Source organism: Bufo bufo, chromosome 5, assembly GCF_905171765.1.
Source record: "Bufo bufo chromosome 5, aBufBuf1.1, whole genome shotgun sequence".
NCBI lineage: Eukaryota > Metazoa > Chordata > Amphibia > Anura > Bufonidae > Bufo > Bufo bufo.
The window spans coordinates 141,940,844-141,966,647 of record NC_053393.1 but is presented as its reverse complement, the minus strand read 5'-3'; the positions used below and the strand labels follow the sequence as shown (position 1 = coordinate 141,966,647).

The 25,804-nt window shown below is 45.4% G+C and overlaps 1 protein-coding gene across 1 annotated transcript in view; it reads right to left on the bottom strand.

The window, feature by feature from the left end:
- Positions 1–24,600, bottom strand: part of LOC121002432 (ethanolaminephosphotransferase 1-like) — a 71,929-nt gene extending 47,329 nt beyond the window's left edge. Inside the window, exons 1-6 of the mRNA XM_040433889.1 lie at positions 24,346–24,600; positions 23,234–23,426; positions 18,556–18,836; positions 2,093–2,191; positions 1,941–1,973; positions 1,246–1,314 (exon numbers count right to left, since the gene is read on the bottom strand). Coding sequence (XP_040289823.1) covers positions 1,246–1,314; positions 1,941–1,973; positions 2,093–2,191; positions 18,556–18,836; positions 23,234–23,426; positions 24,346–24,600 — 930 coding nt within the window. The remainder of the gene's footprint in view (positions 1–1,245; positions 1,315–1,940; positions 1,974–2,092; positions 2,192–18,555; positions 18,837–23,233; positions 23,427–24,345) is intronic.
- Between the last annotated feature and the right edge of the window lie 1,204 nt (positions 24,601–25,804).

Genomic DNA, 25,804 nt, shown 5'->3' with positions numbered 1-25,804 from the left:
TCATTACTGCACCCTAAGTACAGTACAAACATAAATCCATAAGAGAAAGGCATGATAAATGGTCCCATGACACAATGGGATCCGGTCTCCGCAGTGGCCAGTGATTGGCTGTGGATGTCAAACCAGATGTTTATAGCGAGCGAGCCAAGTGGAGCATCGCAGGCCTGAAAGAGAAGGAGCGGGGAGCAAGCACCGGGAAGCAGGTAATTAAGCTTCCCTTTACAGATCCAGCCAAGTGGAGATATACAGTACAGACCAAAAGTTTGGACACACCTTCTCATTTAAAGAGTTTTCTTTATTTTCATGACTATGAAGGCATCAAAATTATGAATTAACACATGTAGAATTATATACATAACAAACAAGTGTGAAACAACTGAAAATATGTCATATTCTAGGTTCTTCAAAGTAGCCACCTTTTGCTTTGATTACTGCTTTGCACACTCTTGGCATTCTCTTGATGAGCTTCAAGAGGTAGTCCCCTGAAATGGTCTTACAACAGTCTTGAAGGAGTTCCCAGAGATGCTTAGCACTTGTTGGCCCTTTTGCCTTCACTCTGCGGTCCAGCTCACCCAAACTATCTCGAATTGGGTTCAGGTCCAGTGACTGTGGAGGCCAGGTCATCTGGCGCAGCACCCCATCACTCTCCTTCATGGTCAAATAGCCCTTACTTTAAAAGTTTTCCCAATTTTTCGGCTGACTGACTGACCTTCATTTCTTAAAGTAATGATGGCCACTCGTTTTTCTTTACTTAGCTGCTTTTTTCTTGCCATAATACAAATTCTAACAGTCTATTCAGTAGGTCTATCAGCTGTGTATCCACCTGACTTCTCCTCAACGCAACTGATGGTCCCAACCCCATTTATAAGGCAAGAAATCCCACTTATTAAACCTGACAGGGCACACCTGTGAAGTGAAAACCATTTCAGGGGACTACCTCTTGAAGCTCATCAAGAGAATGCCAAGAGTGTGCAAAGCAGTAATCAAAGCAAAAGGTGGCTACTTTGAAGAACCTAGAATATGACATATTTTCAGTTGTTTCACACTTGTTTGTTATGTATATAATTCCACATGTGTTAATTCATAGGTTTGATGCCTTCAGTGTGAATCTACAATTTTCATAGTCATGAAAATAAAGAAAACTCTTTGAATGAGAAGGTGTGTCCAAACTTTTGGTCTGTACTGTAAGTCTGGGCTAAAAACACATGATAAAAAGCAGTAACAAACAGACTAAATGAATCTTACCTGTACAACTTTGTTCCATACATGCTGCATAACATATACAGATAATGGATTTGTGTCCACTGCACTGTACTGAAAGAAAAATGTCAATTTCAATAAGTCAGAAAAGGCAAAACTTTTTTTTTTTAATACTGTACGTAATTGCAAAGTTATTCCATAGAACTGATAGCAGGCACCAGACAATTACACTGAATGGCAAAAACAAACTCACGTATGAATTTTTAAATGGTAGTTTATCAAGTGATATGTGTGGATTTGGTACACAAAACAAGAGGACTACAAAACTATTATATTACAAAAACATTATAATATCATAAGTTTGTAATATTGACTGCAAGAGACAATAAATGGCCTTACGTATATAGGTTTTACAGCCAATGGTTTTATTTCATTTTCTTTTTTTCTTTTAATGCATGGTAGCAATGGAAAAATGTATTAAAAATGTCTACAGACATTTGCATAAACTTCACACATTAAAGAATTGTTTGCCTTTTAACCATGGAACAATTTCTGTACTTACAGCTTTTACAACTTGTTAATATTTTGCTTAAATCAAGGAAATTAAAATCCTCCTAATATTCATAGTGTATTTTTGTATGATAGATGGAAAATATGGACCCTGGACTCATAATCTCTCCATAGGCAGACCACATATACATTTTACAACTTATAATAAGAGAAAAAAACTAATATTGAACTGTCAGAGAAAGGGAGAAAAGGTGTGAATTAGTCTACTTAAAGGAGTTATACAATATCAGATTAGCGGGAGTCTAATTTCCGGCACCCCCGCCCACCTGCTAAATGAATGCCGTAACGCTCCTGCAAGTGCTGCATCCTCTTCAAAGTTTACCTGCATGCCATCACCCTTGTAGTCCCGATGCAGGGTAATTACACCTTCTCTTCCGTTCATTTGAATGGGAGAGGAAAGTGTAATAACACGGAACTGCCGCTACAAGGGAGATGGTGTGCACATACGTTTTGAAGAGGACACAGCACTCACGTGAGCGTCATGCCCTCTTCAAACAGCAAAACTAGCAGTCAGACTCCGGGCGATCTGATATTGAAGATAGGTCATCAATATCCTGACACTGCACAACCCCTTTCACGTAATTTCATGTACTTGTACACCATTTGGATCTTAAGATTTTGACCACTTTCGAGTGCAGTGGGTGCAATGGCTGTTGGGGTTTTGCTGTTTTAAACTGCAGACACTGGGGAATAATGTTTCTGATCGGCGATAACACCAATTGCAACCATTTAACCCTTAGGTGACATGGTCAATTGTGACCACAGCATCTGAAGTAGCTTTTCCTAGGAGCGCTGCACTCCCAGGCCCTAATGGCTTCCCCACTAAGAGATTGATGAAGCCATTGGTTCTCTGTAATAGCCTCGGTTTCTTCATAGAGATTCTTACAGCTTTAGCTTCTATGGTAGCCAGCAGGTGGCAATACACCCTAAGAACATAGCGAATCTGCCATACACTGCAGTGCTAATTTATTGCAGTGTAAGGAAGAATCTGAAGATCTAATATTCAAATCCCCAAAAGGGACATAAAAAAGTGAAAATAGTGAAAAAGTTTTTAAAAATAAACAAATATATAAATTCAAATAACTGTTTCCCCAATTTGCCATGTTTTTTTGTCACTTTACCTCCCAAAAAGAATTGAAAAAGTGATCAAAAAGTCCACTCCAACATGGTATAATTAAAAACTACAGCTCGCTCTGCAAAAAAATTAGCCCTCACCCAGCTCCATAGACATATCCATAAAAAAAAGTTATGGGGATATGAATATGGGGATAAGTATATGGCAATGCAAAGAAAACATTCCCAACTTTCCCAATGTTTTTATCATTTTTTTCAGTCCTAAAATAGAAGAAAAACTACACGAATGTTGTTTTTCTGTAATCGTACTGACCAGGAAAACAAAGGTAGCAGTTGTTTACTGTATAGTGAAAGCTGTGAAAACGAAACCCATAAAACTTTGGCAGAATTGCATTTTTTCCAATTCCACTTAATTTTGAATATTTTTTCCAGCTTCCCACTACATTATATAAAATATTACGTGGTGCTATTAGAAAGTTCTACTTGTCCCACAAAAAACATGCCCTCATACGGCTATGTGAATGGAGAAACAAATAAGTTATGGCTCTTGGAACACCGGAAGTGAAAAACAGAAACGCAAAAATGGAAAATGGACCAGGGCTAAAGGGGTTAATGTATAACTATAATTTCAGGCAAATTTTCAGCATAAGCTGCCATGTGGGATAACAATATTTCTGCCCATTATATCACCTGTATCAGGCTTTTTTTAAATCAGTTTTTCCCTCTGTAATCTGTCTGTAATTCTCTTTTTTTTTTTGCAAGTAGGCAGAGATTAGCTGATTTCATGTCTGCCCAGACACAGGACCTGGAAAAACAGAAAAATCTGTGCCGTAACTCTATGCAGAACACCTTCAGAAGCAGAAGAAGTAATGGAGGGTATTACACAGCAGAACTAAGTGGTTCAGATATGTACCCAGCAGTTAAAGGGGTTATCTAGGGTAAGATAATGATAACGTATCCTAAGGATATCAGCTGTTACAGGGGGCCACCGTGCTCACTGGAGCTCTGGTAAGCAGTCAGTTACCGGCAGCTTTCCAAGTACAGTACATTGTATAGCAGCTGTGCTTGGTATTGCAGCTCAGCCTCATTCACTTTAATGGGGCCGAGTTTCAGCTAGGCAATGTGACTGATTTACGGTGATGTCACATGGCCTAGGAAGAGACCACAGTGCTCACAGAGTGCTGGCTCTTCAAACAGCTGATCAGTGGGCCCCCGATATGATATCGGTGACCTACCCAGAGGATAGGTCATCAATATTAATTACCCGATAAGCCTTTAAATGTCAGTTAATCACTTGTAACCTGGCATCTACTCCTCCTCCCCTCTTCATAGACGTCTATGTAATCTGATCTTCAGCCAGCAGGCAGCCCACCTTTTCTAAAATGAGGAAAGTTTGTGACCCAAGGATCATAGGTAGTGCTGAGCGAAGCGAGCTTCAGATGCTTCATCCCAAGTCGCTTTGTTAAAAACTTCGGAATAATACTGTACGGAGATTCATCTCTGTACAGTATTAGAATGTATGGGCTCCGATAGGCTGAAGTAAGTTATTCGCGATGTCGCGTGTGACATCCTTGATTAACTTTGTGTTGGGATTCGAACCCATGACCAGCCACATCCCAGGCGGTAGCCCTGCTTACTAGGCTACCGTCCTCTCTGGACATTCCTCCCTGAAGCCTATTAGTTAACCTCAGTCTTGCCAAGCCTTGCTCATCACCCTTGATTCCCCACACCTGGTACTTCCCTATATAAGTCCAGCCCCTTGCACTCCAGTTTGCTGATTATTGAGCTCCTGAGCCTTGATCAAGCTGCTCCTCTTGCTACTACTGGAAGTCCACTGCTGACCAGGAATTGCCTACCGATTACTCTTCTGCTTTGTCCCTATCTACTGAACTGCTTCCACCGTTGCCATCCGGATTGTCTGACCACGCTTACTGCCGCCTGCCCTGACCCACCGCCTGCCTACCGACTATGCCTCTGCCAGACTTCCTGCACCTACTACCTGCCTGCGATCCTTGCCACTGGGCTCCACTCCTACCTCCAGCCAGCGGTCCTCTGACTCAGGTGAGCCTGTAGGACTGTTACAGAATAATCAGCCCCACTATGGAGTCCGCAATGGCCACTCTGCGTAAGCAGGTCTCCGAACGTCAAGAATTTGGTACTACATATCAGGAGAAATTTGCCCAGCTCCAAAGGCGTAGTCCAAAGCCAGCAAAGGGAGATTATTGAACTACAGAGGCAACTCCTGGATGTCCGCAGCGCGGCCGCAGACACCCGCATGCCACTCCCATCAAGATTCGGCGGCGACAGACGCCAGTATCGGGGGTTTCTAAACCAATGCCGCATCTATTTTCAGATGTACCCGGCCCCCTTCACCACCGAGAAATAGAAGGTGCTATTCATGGTCAATCTCCTGACAGATGAAGCATTAGCATGGGCATTACCTTACGTGGGGACTAACAGTCAGCTCCTGGACAACCTAAACAACTTCATCACCGCCATGAGCCAAGTCTTCGACGACCCCAACCGCTGTGCGACAGCCGAGGCGTGACTACATGGTCTGCGGCAAGGGAGATGCTCCGTCACCGAATACAACGCCGAGTTTCGCCGTTGGGTCACGGACACCACCTGGAACCCAGCGGCACAGAGGAGCCAATTCCGGCGAGGCCTGTCCGAATTAATAAAGGACGAACTCGCCAGAGTTGAGGCCCCGGACGATCTGGATGACTTCATTCAGTTAAGCATCCGGATAGATCAAAGACTCTCCAAGAGGAAGAAAGAAAGACTCTGGTCCTCGGACCACACTTACTCCTTCTCTTCCACCGCCCAGCGCGACCCCCAGTCAGCAACTGAACCTATGCAGGTCGACGCTCTACGTAGGTCTCTATCCACAGCTGAGAAGGAGAGACGGCTGGTCGAAAACCTCTGCCTCTACTGTGGGGAGCCGAGTCATTTTGCCATCAAATGTCCTCATAAGATCCGAAAGACTATTGCCGTCACGGAACTAAAGGAGCAACCACAGACTTCAACCCCGCCAGCAGCCCCGGAAAATAACAACACGGCGGCTCATGGATCCCACTTCATCGTTCCCATCCTCATCGACATTGAGGGGCGATGTTAGACTCCCTTGTTCAGCGATGTTAGACTCCGGGGCGGGAGGCAACTTCATGGACCTAACCTTCGCCCGCGAAAAGAACATTCCACTGACAATCAAGGCAGCCTCCGTTGACCTGGAAACCATCAACGGATCCCCACTCTCCTCGGGGCCGGCCACTCACGAGACCACCGAACTACAACTCCTCATAGAACCCGATCACCGCGAAAAGATCCACTTCTCGCTGATCACCTCCCCGAAGTTCCCGGTGATCTTGGGCATCCCATGGTTGGCCACCCACAACCACTCGGTGGACTAGGAAACCCGCTGCATACGATTCCCGTCCGAGTTCTGCTCGCTAAATTGCTCCCACAAACCCGTCCTTCCACCCGAAGACACCACCATCTCAAAACTATCTGTCAAGGATCTGCTACCCCCTCAATACAGCGAGTTCCAGGATGTCTGCGACAAGAAAAACGCAGACAAGCTGCCACCACACCGACCCTACGACTAGAACTGTTGCCCGGGGCCGAAATACCCTTTGGCAGTATCTACCCCCTCTCAGAGCCTGAACTCAAGGCTCTGAAAGAGTACCTGGACGAGGACCCGAGGAAGGGGTTCATCCGGTCCTCTACCTCCCCAGCGGGAGCCCCCTTTTACTTCGTAGAGAAAAAAGACTCCTCCCTGCGTCCCTGCATAGACTACAGAAAGCTTAACAACATAACCGTAAAAAAACGGTACCCGCTCCCACTGATTTCAGAACTCCTCGAGAGACTCCGGGCAGCGAAGATATTCACTAAACTCGACCTTCGAGGGGCCTACAACCTCGTCCGAATCCGCCCTGGAGACGAATGGAAGACCGCCTTCCGGACACGTTATGGTAATTTCGAGTATCTGGTCATTCCTTTCGGACTCTGCAATGCTCCCACCACCTTCCAGCACTTCATTAACGATGTCCTCAGGGACATGCTGGATCTGTTTGTAGTCGTTTAACTGGACGACATCTTGATCTTCTCTGAAGACCTCGAGCAGCACCGCGAACATGTCCGCAGGGTACTGCAGAGACTCCAACAGAACTTTCTCTATATCAAGCTAGAGAAATGCGAGTTTGAGCGAACCACCACTCAGTTCCTCGGATACATCATCTCCCCTGAGGGCCTAAGTATGGACCCGGGGAAGGTCCAAGCTGTGATGAACTGGCCCGTTCCGAGAAACGAGAAGGAGATACAAAGATTCATTGGCTTCGCCAACTTCTATCTGAAGTTTATCCGGAACTTCTCCAAGGTCATAGCACCTATCACCCAACTCACCAAGAAGGCAGTCCCCTTCTCCTGGACACCCGAGGCCCAGGAGGCCTTCACCAAGTTGAAACTCCTCTTCACTTCTGCTCCAATCCTAATCCACCCGAACCCCGAGCTGCCATTTACAGTCGAAGTGGATGCATCAGACTCCGCGGTGGGGGCAGTTTTGTCACAACGGACAGGGGAGAGGATGCTATTACACCCGTGCGCATATTTCTCCCGCCAGATGTCCCCCTCCGAGAAGAACTATGACATTGGGAACAAACAACTACTGGCGATCAAGGATGCCTTCTCCGAGTGGAGACACCTGCTGGAGGGAGCCACCAACCCCATAATCGTACTAACTGACCACAAGAACCTCAAGTTCATCCGCAGCGCTAAGAGACTCTCAGCCAGACAGGCCAGATGGAGCCTATTCTTTTCCCGCTTCAACTTTCTCATCACCTATCGCCCCGGATCAAAAAACGGCAAGGCTGACGCCCTCTCCAGAATGTTTTCCGAGCCCTCACAGAGTAACAAGGTCCAAAATAACATCCTACCCGAGAGAAGGGTCGTAGGGGCCACCTACTCTAAAGAACTCCTGGGCACAATCAAAGAAGGATATGAAAATGACCCCTTCCTCGCCCACCCCACAGGGAATGTCAGCCTTACGTTTAAGAACGGTCATTGGTTTCATCAGGACCTACAACTATATGTACCAGAAATCGCACGGCTCGAAGTGCTCAAACTCAACCATGAAACTCTCCCGCTCCTTCTGGTGGCCAACATACAAGGAGGACATCAAGAGGTACATCTCCTCGTGCACGGTCTGTGCCCGCAATAAGACTCCTCGTTCATCTCCCGTGGGTCTGTTACAACCCCTCCCGATTCCCTCCCACCCCTGGGGCTCGATCTCCATGGACTTTGTGGTAGACCTTCCTCCTTAAAAAGGGATGAACACCATCCTGGTCGTGGTCGACCGTCTCACCAAGATGGCCCATTTCATCCCCTACAAAGGCCTACCCCAGACTGGAAAAAGAGTTCCACCAACGGCACCCCGATAAGCCTGCCCCTGCGGTGCCCGGAGGTCACCTTGGAAGGGGGGGGAGTACTGTCGGGATTCGAACCCATGACCAGCCACATCCCAGGCAGTAGCCCTGCTTACTAGGCTACCGTCCTCTCTGGACATTCCTCCCTGAAGCCTATTAGTTAACCTCAGTCTTGCCAAGCCTTGCTCATCACCCTTGATTCCCCACACCTGGTACTTCCTTATATAAGTCCAGCCCCTTGCACTCCAGTTTGCTGATTATTGAGCTCCTGAGCCTTGATCAAGCTGCTTCTCTTGCTACTACTGGAAGTCCACTGCTAACCAGGAATTGCCTACCGATTACTCTTCTGCTTTGTCCCTATCTACTGAACTGCTTCCACCGTTGCCATCCGGATTGTCTGACCGTGCTTACTGCCGCCTGCCCTGACCCACCGCCTGCCTACCGACTACGCCTCTGCCAGACTTCCTGCACCTACCTGCCTGCGGTCCTTGCCACTGGGCTCCACTCCTACCTCCAGCCAGCGGTCCTCTGACTCAGGTGAGCCTGTAGGACTGTTACACTTCGGTAGTTGATTTTTAAAGTGGAAAACCACTTTAAAACTTGAAACCGAACTCGGCTTCGGTTCCGACTAGTACCTCAACATCGCGAACAACTTACTTCAGCACATCGGAGCCCATACATTCTAATACTGTGCGAAGACGAATCTCCGTACAGGTTATTCAAAGATCCACACACGGGACACATAGTTATCCCCATACTGCCCCTTACACTATCTCTACCTACAGGCAAAGCACCCGCCCCGAATGTACCCTAATACCTCCCTGAACATCTTCTTTGAGTGTCCCAATACGTGTCCCCAACAGTTGAGCCGGTTCTTCAGGGGACCAAAGGCTAAATGGTATAAGATAGTATAAAAAGGGTCACTTCAGTGCATAATGGCACCCATGATGTTTATGCTGCAAGGCATGTGGAAGTGCTCATGGACATAACATCACAGGGAATAAGAAAGAGCTCCATGGACATGTTAAAAGAGACAGGGGGCACACCAAATAATCCAAGGAGTGCAAAGGGTGGCGAACGAGCATATGACAAATAACCTGACCCAAGAGAGAGTCAAACAAGCCACCCCACGAATGCACATCCAACAATGAATCAATATTAAAATGTATATAAAGTTTATTAGACACACAAACAGACACACATTAAAAATTGTATACAATAAAGACAAAGTGCAGTATGCAATAGAATATGTATAACAGACACACACAGGTCCACTGAGTTGCCACAAATAGGCATATGCGCTATAAACCAGCATATAAAGGAATTCAATAAATAACATAAAACAAATGTCAGGTAAGGTAAGACAACTAAGAAAAAAGACGGACCATGATAAGGTCAAATATCACAAGCCAAACCTACATAACCAGCTGGTGCAGTGGACCTGGAAACATGAGAAACACCCAACGCGTATCGCCGGAGCAATACGGCTTCCTCAGGGCTGTCCACATCGCAGGACAGAAGACAGGAGCAATGAAGGTACATTACAAAATTACAGCTACCTTCATAAATTATTGCTTTAAAGGATGTTGATGCAAACAGGAAAACTGTTTAAACCACTTTAATGTGGGTTTAGCAGTATGTTTAGGGTCATCATCCTGCAGATTATAACAGGTTTTCTTCAAGTATTGCCCTGTATTTACTAACATCCATCTTTCCTTCAATCCTGACCAGTATTACAGTCCCTAACGATAAAAAGCACCCCACCGTATGAAGCTGAACCTATCATACTTCAGGAGTAGGCTGCGCTTACCAGAACTCCGGTGAACCAGTTGATCAGCAGGGGTGTCGGAACTGAGACCCCGCCAATGTGATAATGATGACCTATGAGGATAGGTCATCATTATCCATTCCTGGATAACCCCTTTAAGTAAAGGCCTTTTTTTTTTTTCACTCTTCCATAAAGCCCCTCTCTCTGGAGTGTATGGCTTCTAGTGGTCCGCTGTGAATCTTTGGAGCTTATTTAGTATTATTGTTTTGTTAAATATCTGATTAATGCTCTCTTTGACCAGTCTGTGAATTTTGGTGGATGGCCTTCTCTTGTCAGGTTTGGAGTTTAGCCATATTCTTTCCATTTCATTATAATGGATTTAATGGGGCTCCATAAAAATAAAATAAAAACAGAGCGCAACATAGGGCAAATATGTTCAGGATAGTGGTCAAGGTATTGAGTAACTCCACAGTGGAGGCTCACCTTTTAGAGTTGTGCTATAGATAGGCACAACTCTATTGTAGACTTTGAGAAATTATATGTCCAGTCACCAGGTATGCTGCCGCAGGTAGAGTGCCTTTGGTAGAGAGGCCAAATCTTCCAATGGATTGTAATAGGTAAGAGAAGGTAACTGCTTGGAGCAGCCCTAACCTGAAGAAGGGGACCAGAGCATCCCCGAAATGCGTTGTTTTGGCTATACTGCACTTTGTCCACTAAAGAAGATTTAACCAACATCTGACCCGGTTGATGCCAGTCCTTCTTTGCGCCAAGCAGTTACCTTCTCTTACCTATTAATGGGGCTCCATGGGATGTTAAAAGTTTGAGAAGTTTTTTATACCCAATGACCTATACTTCTTTACAACTTTGTCTCTGTTGCTTGCTTAGTATTCCAGATATAAGGTCCTTTCAGAACAGATGTATTTACATGTGACAGATCATGTGACATTCTGAGCGTACTCAGGGAGAAACTTATTCAACTAATTATGTGATTTAAAAAAAATTCACCAAAAGGGTGACTACACATACACTAACAACTCTTCACTTTTTATTAAATTTTTAACTCTTACACGCACGCCGACGTAACTGTATGTCGCTGGTGCTGTGTAAGTGTATGGAGCGTACTCGTATACTGAGACCGCGCCATACATGGTGAGTGCCAGCTGTGTAACCGGATATAACACCCATCCTGGTCATTTAACCCCTCAGACGCCACAGTCAATAGCACCGGTGACATCTAAGGTTAAAGAGCAGAGCCAGCGTGGCAAAAAAGCCGGGTTCTGAGCAGTTGCCATGACAGTCTGGGGCCTTAAACATTCATATCACCCCCATTTTCCAATTTTACATATAAAAATAAATAGTAGAAAAAATAAATATAATAGGTATCGATGCATCTGAAAATGTCCAAACTATTAAAATCTAAAAAAATATATATAGAGAGTAATAAAGAATAATGTCTACCGTCTAGATTTGATCGTTAAAGGGGTTCTGCAGTTTGTTTAAACTGATGATCTATCCTCTGAATAGATCATCAGCATCTGATCGGTGGCAGTCCGACACCCGGGACCCCAGCCGATCAGCTGTTTGAGAAGGCACTGGCACTCCAGGAGCGCTGCGGCCTTCTCACTGTTTACCGCAGGCCCAGTGACATCACGACTAGTATCAACTGGCCTGGGTGTGGCTAAGGTCTGCTCACTTGAATGGCCCAGGCCAGTTAATACTAGTCGTGACGTTACTGGGCCTGCGGTAAACAGTGAGAAGGCCGCGGCGCTCCTGGAGCGCCGCTGCCTTCTCAAACAGCTGATCGGCGGGGGTCCCGGGTGCCGGACCCCCGCCGATCAGATGCTGATGATCTATCCAAAGGATAGATCATCAGTTTAAACAAACTGCAGAACCCCTTTAATCTCAATATGTTCTCTGTATGTAAATACTCTTATGTCTAATGCATTTCTACATTGGTGTGGTTATTAAGGGTTAATACGTAGGTCGTACCATCTGCTATCAATACTAGAGATATGAAACAATAGTGATTTATCTGTTGAAAGGTTATTGAATGTTTGCCATGTGAGGCACTGACTGGGTAGTTTACTATTAACTGACAACGTACCAGGAGGTGCTGTCAGACTTTCTGTGATAAAGAGCAATAAATGCAAGAGTGCTTGTCACTGGCCAAACGTGTACACCCACTGAATTCCTAAAGATGGATTTTCCATTGATTCATACAGGTAATGAAAAAAGAAAAGAAGCTGTGCATAAAATGGATAAAATGTTTTAGAGACAGCATTGAAATCGGGTTAAAGGGGTTTTCCGACTCACTGAAACTGATCAGTGTCTGATCGGTGGGGGTCCGACACGTGGGACCCCCATCAATCAGCTGTTTGACAGGTCATCAGTTAACAAGTGTCAGAAAACCCCTTTAAACTATCTGCACCTAAGGCCTCATGCACATGGCCTCATGCCGGCTGTGGCCCGTATTGCGGCCTGCAAACAGCGGGTCCGCAATATGCGGGCACTGGCCATGTGCTCACCACATCATGGATGCGGACCCATTCAAATGAATGGGTCCGCAATCCGTAAGGTGCGGTGCGGAAGCACTACGGAGGAACGAAACCCCGCAGAAGCACGACTGAGTGCTTCCGCGGGGTTCTCTCCGTGCCTCCGCACGGCTAAAAAATAGAACTTGTTTTATTTTTTTGCAATGCGGATGGATCACGGACCCATTCAAGTTGCATGGGTCTGGATCCGTCATGGCAGCCGCACGGGTAGTGTCCGTGCATTGGGGACCGCGAACGGCCGTGTGCAAGAGGTCTAAGTCTGCATTATGAACCCCATGAAATCTTCTTTTGACATATCTAGATGACCACCCAAGTTTCACCATTACAATGTGCTATGCAGTGCTCCTGCCTGTGCCCTCTCCACTAAGGCACTACTTTTACACTGGCGTTTATTTCTCCCAGCAGGCTGTTTCAGTAGGGGTACAGCCTGCCCGATCCGTACTACAGTGTACGCACGTGCGATGCCGGAAGTCCGCCCAGCCCCATTCACTATAATAGGGAGCAGCGTAGATCCTGCCACATCACGGCAAATATGCCGAGAAGCGGACAGTGTTCACATGCGTAAGCAGGCATATCACCACTGCAGCCCAGTAAATAACTGGTGGCACTGGAATGACAATACATACATTATGGTAGTCTGTATTCTGCATACCTACTGAGCAAAGAAGTTCTATAAGGCGATCAGCAACAATATCCTAAATGCTGATTCAATTGAGGAAATGCAGGCTGTGTAAAAGGTGAATCCGTGATTTTGGATGAATTAAAGAAATGGACTGAGGCTGGGAAAGCACAAACCTGCTGTCTTAAGCCTCATGGAGACGTCCGTGGAACACGGTCCGTGAGATACCGGACTGGCATTGCCGGAGCGCACAGCGTCATTGGTTGCTGTGACGCCGTGCGCTCCTGCAATGCCAGTCCGGTATCTCACGGACCGCGTTCCACGGATGTCTGCATGAGGCTTAATACAATAAGTAAAGCGTATCAATAGTCAGATTATATGGGCTGACATATCACTTATGACTTGACACTTCCTGGGAATATGCTGAAGGCAGCTAAAATTTCCATAGATAAAAACTAGACTACTATAGCATATTTATGCGGGAAGACAACTGATATGACACATAGAAGCACGGATATTCCGACAAGCAAATGTTAATGCACATGGTGTAATGCAGAAATACCTATGCTGAGCTTTTTTTATATAGTACCATCTGTCATGTGGCATCTGTCTTTGGTTTTTGCCAAAATGAGTTTTGATGTGCATGTAATTAGATTAATTGTAAAAGTATATTCAGATGTGGCAGATTCATTGCAGAATTTTCTGTGACTATTCCAGTTTGTAAAACTGGGTTCCTTTAATGGTCAGATTATCTGATGGTGAAAGAGTGTCGACCGCAGATATAGCATGTTGACTGGCATTTGTTTAGTACATGTATATGTACCAAACATCTTTCTGTATGGGGATGGATGGATCGTTAGTACAATCATTTGTCCCCCTTCAGTTTGGATTTGTTGGTAGCACATCCAGTTAACACAGGGAGATATGCTGCCGAGAAATTTGCATTTTTAACCTCATAAAAGATACAATCAGTTGACAAATGAGGGTTTGTTTGATTCTCAGCTGATCGGCAGCATATGTACAAGAGGCAATGATTAAAAAATCTCGGAAAATAATGCCCTAACACAATAGATGCAAACATTATATATGGACTAAGCCCTCACTCTGATATGATAAAATCTGAGACTCTCAGCCAATATATTTTGATCAAAAACATCTGTGCCCTCCTACCCGTGTAATGATTGTTAACGAATGTTGGTTTGCTAGGTCATTGGCCTGTATAAAAATGCTTTAAAGAGGTTGTCTCATCTAGCGGTTAGTAAGGCAAGATGGGACCAAGTCCTGACCACCTTGTGGCCGGGAAACCGCAGAGAGCGCTGGCACGCCGCTGTTTCAGTAGCTCCTATTAAAGGTGTTCTCCTGGAATTAGGAAAATGAAAATACTTAAATAATACTTTATTATAAATATATTCCCAAATACCTTTCATTAGTTATAATGGTATGTTTTGTCTGTGAAGCAATCATTAGGAGAAATAAAATGGCCGCTGTCCTATTAGTGCACACAAAACCTGTCCTAATCACACAGAAGAACAAGTTACTTCACAGCACTGAGCTAAGGAGCTGCCTCATCTTCTTCTGTGATACTGAATACTGTTTAATATGATCTTCAGCTAAATCTCTGTAGAAATGGAGTTCATGGTGAGACATGAAGTACAGAGAGGAGGGTGGGGTGATGTGGATAATGTGCAGCAGCACGTGTATGCAATTTCCATTACCACAGTCTGTCCTGTCCATCCTCTCTGTCCTTCATGTCTCCTCATGAACTCCATTCCCACAGAGATTCAGTTAAAGTTCTTATAGTCTGTATTCAGGATCATAACCCCTGACAAGTAGGAGATGAGGATGAGGCAGCTCTTTACCTCAGTGCTCAGAAGTAACTTGTCCTCTTGTATGATTAGGACAGGTTTTGTGTGTACTAATAGGACGGCAGCTATTTTGTTTCTTTCAATGATTGCTCCCTAAACAAAATGAGCCATTATAAATAATGAAAGGTATATGGGAATACATTTACAATAAAGTAATATTTAAGTATTTTCATTTTCTGAACCCCTTTAAAGTGCATGGGAGCCACGGAAACAGAGTATGACAGCAAGGTATGACGTTTTTAAGTTAAGCCTCATTCACACGTCAGTGTTCTATGGACGTGTGCTGTACGCGTTCTCCATGGACAGCACACGTCCCCATTCATTTTAATGTGTGTATTCACACATCAATGTTTTAGCATGGTCTGTGGGTCAGTTTTTTAAGTACAGATGCATGCTCTATTTTGTTTGTGTTCACGGATCCATCACGCCCAATATAGTCTATAGATCCGTGTAAACCACGGATGCAACACGGATCATTAGGAAGAGATGCTTTGAAAATTATTTTTCAGCTGTTCAACTGTTTAGTGTCAGTAAAACACGAATGACACACGTACAGCAAAAAACAGACACATGAACCCAACACGGACATCTTCATGGAGGCATCACCTACCAACTTTTCACAGATTTAGGCACGGACACTGATGTGTGAATGAGGCTTTAGGGAAACTGTATACCTTGCTGTGCTATGCTGATTTGCAGCTCCCATGCACTGCAATCATGCAGCTGCTGGAGCTGGAAGCCCACTTCAGTGACAGCAGGGTGCCCCACAGAGAAGGCAGGGATGTATTTTTTGTCATAGATCTGTACACAGTGCTCAATGAGCGCTGTATATAGAGATCAGGAAAGAGCAATGCCACCTCCTGCTCCTGTCCCAGCAGTCATGTGATCCCTGGGGGCTGAGAGTCTGTGAGAGCTGCTGGGTTTTATCAGACCCAGATCAGCTCTGCAGTGAAGTTGTACAGTCATGTACAACCTCTCTGGGAACGGTATTCCCCCGTAACTGGGGCTACAATGTTAGCCCCAAATACAAGAGAAATCAGTGATTTAAAAAAAAAGTGTAACGTTAAATGTCCTCCAAAGTATAAAATAAAGAAAATAATAAAGACAGCATAAAAAAAAGAAATAAAAAGATTTAAAAAAATTCCACTGCACGGCAAACTGCAGCTTCTAGCCCTGCCCTCAATGACCAACACCCATCATACCATATATCAAAAAGACTATTTATACAGTATATACATGATGGAAGAAAAATGTCCTGTCGACCAGACTATTTTTTTACGCCATGTATAACGGAATCAAACTGAACCGTTATTTGTCCCCATAGACATGGATTAGGATGGGGCAAAACGGAATGCCTCTTATAACCGTTTTGCATTCTGTCCTTAAATTCAGTTATATTCCATTGTAACCCTATAACAAAATTCCATAACGCAAATGAAAACCCACTATTATGGAAAAGAGACATAATAGAAAAATATTTTGGTTGCATGTTGTGCTATTAACAAAAAAATACAATTACAATTGTGAAAATCAGACTATTTTCCCCAGTTTTTATTTTTTTTACACCTCTGATTCTAAAAAAATAAAAAATAAAAAAATACCAAAATAAAAATGACAGTGGTTAATTCAATGTGGCAGTGGTTAATTCAATTGCAGGTCAGTGGTATTAAGTAATAGTACAGGTAATGCGGCTGTAATACGGATGTCAAAATGCGACCCTATTAAGGCAATCTGCAACCTACCTATATACAATACTGACAAAAATTTAGGGATATTTGGCTTGTTGGTGAAATTTCAGGATGAACCTAAAATGCACGCTAACCTTTACAGGTGAACTTAATGTGGCCTTCTCTAAACTTTTGAATGCACATGTCCAACTGTTCAATGTTTCAGTACTTTTTGCACAACTTGCTGTTCTCTAACAAGGACCTTAATGGCAAAATTCACAACAGGTGTTTGATCCATGAATCGACCAATACATTTCCTGGTTTAATTAGAATTGGTATTTAAACAGTCCTCCTCATCATGCTGTTCACATTTTGACATCATGAGACCAAGACAACACCTAACAAATGATCATCAGTACCTCGCCATTGCGAGACTTAAAGCAGGATGTTCTCAGACGGAAGTGGCCACTGAGCTTAGAGTGTCACACAGCATAGAAGTGGACGTCCTTTGGCCACATACCACACTGATGCCCTGCGGTACCGGATGATGAATGGCACACAGCTCCAAGCACATTTAAGGAAGGTGACAGTCATCCAAGTGTCATGTCAGACCTTTCGAAACCGTTTAGATCAGCAAGGTCTGCATACTAGTCGACCTGCAAGGGTACCTGTGGTCATTGTCTTACATGGGCCAGGGAGCATCTATGCTTTTTTTTCAACACCTGTGAACATACAGCCCCACACCAAGAGGGAGGGAATAAAGAGGTGCTGTCGTGTGGTCAGGAAAATCAGATTACCGGTAAGTGTAATCATCATTTTTCCCCTCCCCCACGACAGCACCTTAGAGAGAGATTTCAGAGATCATCCTCAGGGTGGGTGACAGTACTCAAGACCTTTGTGCCAAAGAGTAGGTCAGAAATAGAATCAAGCTGAAGCCTATAGTGCTTATAGAAAGTGGACGGAGAAGACCAGGTGGCTGCCCGACAAATCTGTTCAATGGATACGCTGGCCCTTTCCGCCCAGGAAGTAGACACCGCCCTCGTGGAGTGAGCCCTCACAGAAACAGGAGGAGAAACGGCAGATACTGAATACGCCAGGGATATAGCTTCTCTGATCCAGCGGGCAATAGACGCCTTAGAGACCGTATTACCTTTCCTAACCCCACCGAATAGTACAAATTAGGCAGAAGATGTTCTCCAATCTTTAGTTACTTCCAGATACTGCAAAATACACCTCTTGACATCAAGGGAATGCAGCTCCTTTTCTCTGTCATCTTTCGGTTCTGAAAAGAAAGCTGGAAGAACTACCTCCTGAGCCCTATTTGACCTAGAAGGGACTTTCGGCATAAAACCGGGATCTGGTCTCAGCACTACCCTATCCTCTCTGACAGACATAAAAGGGGGGTTAATGGAGAGGGCTTGAATCTCCCCAACCCTCCTGGCTGACGTTAAGGCTATCAACAAAACCAGCTTAAGGGTAAGCAATTTAACTGAGCAAGAATCTAGTGGCTCAAAAGGATGTTTGGTTAAGGCATTCAATACCAAGTTAAGATCCCAGGGAGGAAATCTGGAGCCCTTTACTGGCGTAACTCTGTCAACTGCCTTAAAAAACCTAACGACCCATGGGTCCATGGCTAAACTCCTTCTCCCTAAGACTGACACCTGCACCTTCAGTGTACTCTTTGCTAACCCTAGGGACAACCCTCTCTGGAGGAATTCTAACACCTGAACCACCGAGAATTCTAACGGCCAAGAAACTCTTTCTACGCCTATAAGGGACAGGAACTTTCTCCAGACTCGCGCATAGATAACGTTTGTCACCTCTTTCCTACTTTTCATTAGAGTGGAAATGACTTCCTTTGAAAATCCCTGACTGGCTAAAAATGACCTTTTAAATTCCACGCCGAAAGGTGTAGAGACTCTACTTCCGGGTGGAACACTGGACCCTGCGACAACAGGTTTGGGATCCCTGGCAGAATCCATGGGTCCGAAACTGACATGGCTCTCAAAAGGGAAAACCATGCCCTCTTCGGCCAGAAGGGCGCTATTAGGATCACTCTTGCTTCCTCGTACCTGATCTTCCTTATCAATAGCGGAATCAACTGTAGAGGGGGAAAGGCATAACCTAGAGGGAAGTCCCATCTCTGGAGGAAGGCATCCACTCTAGATGGGTACTCCCTTGGACTGAGGGAAAATAACTTTTCTACCTTTCTGTTTTCCCTTGTGGCGAACATGTCTACTGATGGAAGACCCCATAAATCTACTATCTGGGAAAAAACCTCTGGATTCAGAGACCATTCCCCCTGACACAACCTATGGCGACTCAAGAAATCAGTTTGAGAATTCTCGACCCCTCTTATGTGAATGGCTGAGAGATGTAGAACTCTCCCTTCTATTTCTTCGAATATCCATTCCGTCTCCCTCCGTAAGGAATCTGACCTGTTTCCTCCCTGATGATTGAGGTATGAGACGACCGCCCGATTGTCGGACATTACTCTCGCATGCCTGTTCTGGATCATAGGTAGAGCTGCTCTCAAAGCTAGTAAGACCGCCCTTAGCTCTTTCCGGTTTGAAGAAAAATGTCTCTGACCCTGGGACCATTCATTCTCCCTGAAAAATCTGATCCTCCACATGAGCCCCCCATCCCCAGGGGCTGGCGTCTGTAGTTACTACTACTGGTTCCGGAAAGGACCAGGGAAGATTCTGAGTCAAATTCTCTGCATCCTTCCACCAGCTCAGGGATGAAAGCGTTAAATCTGATAATTTTATTACCGACTCCAGGGACGTCCCTGCTCATCTCGTGGCATGAACGTGATGTCCTCCTTTCTGATGAAGGAAACCATCTCCGCCACTACCTTGGTAAAGATCCGAGGCACCATAGAGAGGCCAAAGGGTAGTGCCTGGAACTAAAGGTGAAGAACACCGGAATCGGTTTTTACAGCCACCCTGAGGAATCTCTGGTGGTCTGGATGTATCGGGATATGATGGTAGGCATCCTTTAAATCCAGAACCGCCATATGGCATCCTGGAGATAAAAGATAGATTGCTGACCTGATAGTTTCCATTTTTAATTTTCTGGCCCTCAGAAATTTGTTCAGGAGTTTTAGATTTATAATCGTCCTGTATGACCCATCTGGTTTCTTCACTAGGAACAGAGTAGAATAGAAACCTCTCCCTAGCTCTAACTCTGGGACAGGAATCAACACATTCTTGTCTGTTTTTTTATTTCTTGCATCATTGCGAGAGAGGATCTTGAGATCACAAATCTTTCTGCGGGATGTCTCAAGAATTCCAATTTTAGACCTTCCTGCAGAAGTCCTACCAGCCATTTTCCTGCAATCTTCTCCCAAGCAGGAAGGAAGAATTTGAATCTTCCTCCTACTGGGATCATGGCGTCATTGCTTTCCCTGTTTTTCTGCACGGGCTGAGGCTGATCTAAACAAAAACCCTTAGGCCTCGTTCACACTTCAGTGTTTGGTCAGTGATTTCCATCAGTGATTTGTGAGCCAAAACCAGGTGCTGCTCTAAACACAGAACAGGAGCAGATCTTTTACTTCTACCTCATGTCTGTGGAGGCTCCACTTCTGGTTTTGGCTCACAAATCACTGATGGAAATCACTGACCAAACACTGAAGTGTGAACAAGGCCTTAGGCTGGGTTCACACTTGAGCGTTTTACAGCGCGTTCAAACGCGCTGTAAAACGCTCAACACATAAAAACCAATGCTTCCCTATGGCCCTGGTTCTCACTTGAGCGTTTTACAGCGCGTTTGAACGCGCTGAAAAACGCCCTACGCTCAAACAAGTTCTTGAGCTTCTTTGGGGCATTTTCACGCGCGTTTGTGGCCATAGGACACTGCAGTCAATCACACAAACGCGCGTCAAACGCGCGTTTACTATTGCAAAAAACGCGCATAAAAACGCGCGACAAAAACGCGCGTTAAACGCGCATATCAAATACGCTCAGGTCTGAACCCAGCCTTATTCCCAGATCTAAGCCTTGCTCCCTGCTCTCTATCTCCCGTCTGCTTCTTACTCTGGAATCTGGACGGGTTCCGAAAGGGCCATTTATACGGCTTAAACTGGGTGAAGGACTCCAGGGAATGCCACATAGCCTCAGCTTCGAAGGCATATCTCCCCCTTTCCAATTTTTAAGACACAAAGCTCGGCGTGCAGAATTGGAAAGGTATGCGGCTCTGGCTTCCGGTCTCACCGCATCCACCGAGGCATCCGCAATAAATATTTCCTTTTGAAATGTGGAAATGGACGCTAACAACTGCTCCCTAGGACACTTGTCCCTAATCTGCCCTTCCAGTCTATCCAGCCATAGAGACATTGACCTCGCGACTACTGTGGCGGCTATACTAGGCCTAAATGCAGCCGCAGAAGACTCCCAAGTATTTTTATGGTTCAATAAGATCTCCCAAGTATTTTTAAGTGAAGAATCTATTCTCTTATCTAAAGGGTCCCTTAAAAACCCCATATCCTCAAAAGGTAAGGACGATCTCTTAGAAATTTTTGAAATGGCTACATCAAGTCTTGAGACCTTATCCCAGGATGTAGATGCCTCTTCCTCAAAGGGGTACTTTAGTTTAAAGGTTTTTGAAATAAATGGCTTCTTATCTGGCTTTTTCCATTCTTTCTCTATTACCGCTAAAATAGATTTATGAACTTCTGCTAGGGAATCAGACGATTCTCCCTACCTGTTGAGCGATTGTCCTAAATTATCCACCGAACAGGCTACTACCTTGGAGACGCCTTTTTCAGAAGGGGAACTAAAGGAAGTGATCGCGTCCCTTCCGGGCGGTAAGAGTCCGGGCCCTGATGGGTTCACCGCTGGCTTCTTTAAATCTTTCTCCACCATCCTTGCTCCCTTTCTGGTGAAGGTCTTCAATGCGGTGTCTCCCCAAGACCCCTTTCCCCCCCAATCCACTATGGCCCACATCGCGGTTATCCCTAAGCCCGACAAAGATCCCCATTTGTGTGCTAGTTACCGTCCCATCTCTTTGTTGAACGTAGATTTAAAAATATACGCCAAATTATTAGCTAATAGATTGAACGCTTTCTTGCCCTCTCTAATACACAACGACCAGGTGGGTTTTGTCCCGAGAAGGGAGGCTCGCGACAACACTCTCAGGACCTTGGACATTATACACCACGCAAAAGTCTCCAACACCCCTCTTATGATTTTGTCCTTAGACGCGGAGAAAGCCTTCGATCGTATATCTTGGCACTCTCTTCGATCTGTCCTGTCTAAACTGGGTTTGGGCCAAATCTTTTGGGAAAAATACTGAGTCTCTACCACCAGCCCTCGGCCAGAATTAGAATCAATGGTGCCCTTTCTCCGCCCTTTCTCATCCGCAATGGCACGCGCCAGGGATGTCCCCTGTCTCCTCTTCAGTACGTTCTAGTAATGGAGCACCTCCTCTCCGCGATCCGTGCTAACCCAGACATCTCAGGGGTCACGATTGGCGATGTGGAACATAAATGAGCGGCCTTTGCGGATGACCTCTTGCTATATATCACTAACCCCCAAATCGCCCTCCCGTCCCTTCTGCGAGAGATCGCACTCTTTGGTAAATGGACAAATTTTAAAATCAACATGACCAAATCAGAGGCACTGAATATATCCTTACCTCAAACACTAGTCTCATCGCTTAAATCTACGTTCCCATTCAAGTGGCCATCGGCGGGGATTAAATATCTTGGGGTTAAAATCTCTACGGAGCTACCGCCCTTTTCAAGTTGAACTTTGCCCCACTTCTACGAAGCTTCCAGAAAGACCTAGATGCATGGCACCGCCGAGACTTCTCTTGGTTCGGCAGGGTCAGCATTTTGAAAATGAACCTACTGCCCAAGCTGCTTTACCTCTTGCAAACCATACCCATCCGATTACCGCTCAATTTTTGGTCACAACTCAGACGCTGTTTCACGCGTTTTGTGTGGGCCCCTGGTAGGCCGCGAATAAAATGGGAGGTTCTGACCCGGTCTAAAGAACTTGGGGGTGTTGGTTTGCCAGATTGTAAACTATATCACTACTCTGCGGTATACGCCAGACTTTTGGACATGTTGCGTTCAGATTCCAGTAAAACGTGGGTCAATATTGCACGCGCCTCTTCCTCATACGCGCTCACGGTCCTTCCATGGTTAGCAGGCAAGCCGGGTTTTAAAATCCCCCCACTGTCCTTCACAGCCAATCACACTTTCGCGTCAATTGCGTCCATTAATCGGCGTACACTCCTCATTGATACGTCTGGCCCTCTAACGCCGATCACTGATAACCCAGCATTTCGACCAGGACAATCTTCGAAACCCTTCCTCACTGCTACTAAATTGCGCCCCCTTCGGTTCTGTGATGTCCTCACTACCGCGGGATTGAAGCACTTAAATCAATTGATGGAGCCCTCTCTAATACGCCCCAGGCATAACTTTGAATACGTACAACTCCAACATTTTTACTCTTCTATACGTGCCACCCACACTTTACGCAGGAGCCTTACGGTGTTTGAACAAATGTGTCTTGCCCCCTCTGCTGTCTTCAGGGACATTTCCACCATTTACAACTTGCTTGTTCTCCAGACCTCTGACCAGCTCCCCTCCTTCTGCCACGCCTGGAATCGTGATCTGGGGAATGACCTCACCCCATCTCAATGGAAACAGGTTTTCTTCTTTCTCATAAAGCAGTAATTTCCACTAAGGCGCAGGAGACAAATTATAAAGTCCTTTCCAGGTGGTACAGAGTGCCGTCTGTGCTCCACAGATGGTTTCCATCTGCTTCGGATCGCTGTTGGAGGTGCTGTACTGACGAAGGCACCTTGCTACACATTTGGTGGAATTGCACCATCCTGCGACCTTTCTGGAACTTTGTGCACCGTATTGTGCGGGTAGTGACGGGAATATCCATTCCCAACGCTCCTGAAGCACTTTTGTTGTTTATTTTCGATCTGACCATCCCTGCTTTTAAGGTTTCGCTCCTTAAGTATATGTTACAGGCTGCTAAAACGGTCGTCCCTCGCCATTGGAAATCACCTACGCCTCCCTCCCCGGAGGAATGGTTTGAAGAAATTGCCCTACATCAGCGGATGGAAGATCTCATCTGCGTTTCTCCTCAGGACACCTCTTGATTCGTTCAAACCTGGGGCCCTTGGGAAACTTTCCGAGGATCAGATGAGTTCCGTAATGCCAGTCTATAATCCCGCATTCCCCTACCCTATCCTTCCCCTATGCCTTTCCTCTTTGTCTGTGTCCTACAGTTCTGTGCTCCCCTATGTTTGTTTTTTCCCTTTCTTTTTTGTTATGTACATGCTTATTAGGCTTAGATTCATATAGCCTTCTTTGCTTCATGTAAACAATGTGATTTTTTATTTTTTTTTCCGCTCATGTGTTGCCACATGTTCTTACTGCTTTTACGCATGGGAAATTATACCTTGTTACCTCCTTTGTCTGGAGATTACTCTACAATGTATAAGGCATTGCATGACATTGCAATTTGTTACCTTTTGTATCGCATTTTTATCCACTTATTTGAAAAACTCAATAAAAAATTTAATCTGAAAATAGATTTATGAACAGGGAAACATCTACGCTTTCTTTCCCTAAGACCCTCGAATACGGCAACTTCCACTGATCTATCCTCCCTGGTGTCCTCTAACTCCAGGGTAGATAGAATAACTTTTAGTAATTTGTCCGTATCTTCCACTGGAAACAGGAACTTCCTTTCTCTCGCTTCATCTTCTGAAGAGGAGGAATCATCAGAGTCCCCATCCACAGAATGAGACTCGCTGTCTTCTGACTCCACATCTGACTCCTGCCTCACCGCTCTTCTCCTCTTTCTACCGGCTTTCAGGGACACTTTAACTTCGGACATAAGAGATTTCAAATCTTTCAAAATACTCGGAGTCTCTTCCGCCACCGTTTTTTCAATGCACTACTGACAGAGCTTCTTAGTATATGAAGATGTCAGCGGGCATTTGCAGATAGGGCATTCCTTATTCTTTTTCTTGGTCGCCCCTTTTTTAGGCACAGTCTAAGAAAAGGAAACACACCCATATCTAAGAAAACAGCCTTAACCCTTTAAGGACCAACATTAGAACTCACAATACAGGCAGCAAGATCTCAATGTCTGCGCCTTCAGACCTGCTTTCCTCTTCCATAATAGTCGGAAATCCTGTATGTAATCAACATTGCAAACAATTACCATATGCCACCAGAGTACCCCTCTCACCTGAGAGATCCACTGTATCCTGCAGACCCACCACGCCATGGACACCACTTCGGGACAGAACTTCTGCTGTCTATCGCCTTCCCTCCGACACCCTATATGCAGCCGCAGCAGACTTGAACGTCCGGATCGCTACCTTACCTTATAACTCTTTAAAGATGCCGAACTTCCGGTCACCTGACCGGAAGCGCACGGCCGTGGAACGCATGGACTTCCTGTATGACGCCATCACATCGCGTCTGCGTCCGGTGGCGTCCTGGCTGGTCTGCGCTTACACTGGGGCCTTCTGGCCACACTCCCCACGATGGTGCGGTTCTCCTCACCTGAGGGACCGACACCTTCTGCCTGCTGCGGACTCCCGGTCTTTGCCGCTTTCACATATTCCTTCAACCCCATACCTATGGGGGAGGAATCTTTAAGGCAGGTAAGAAGGAATTGTTGTCACTGACCCTCCAGTATCTACCAGGGCTTCCAGGTCAGGACAAACTGAACTGCAGGCTCCCGTACTAGGACAGGAAACCTCACTGAGGTGGGAGAGTGGCTCCACCTTTTTATGCTGCAGGTTTCCTGTCCTGGGGAGGAGCAATCTCTCTAAGGTGCTGTCGTGGGGGAGGGGAAAATAAACAAAGTTCATTACATATGATTTGGCTTTACTTTTAGGATATGGCTACATGTGTCGAATATTGGCAAGGATGTCATAGGAATTAATAGGGCCGCAGCGTGACTCACACATTTGCTGCAACAGTGACACACGAATCGTAAAAAATGCAGCAGCATTGGATTTGTTGCTATTCTCGTTTCGCAGTCGCAGCAAACATGCAAGTCGCACTGTGACCGCATTCATTCCTAT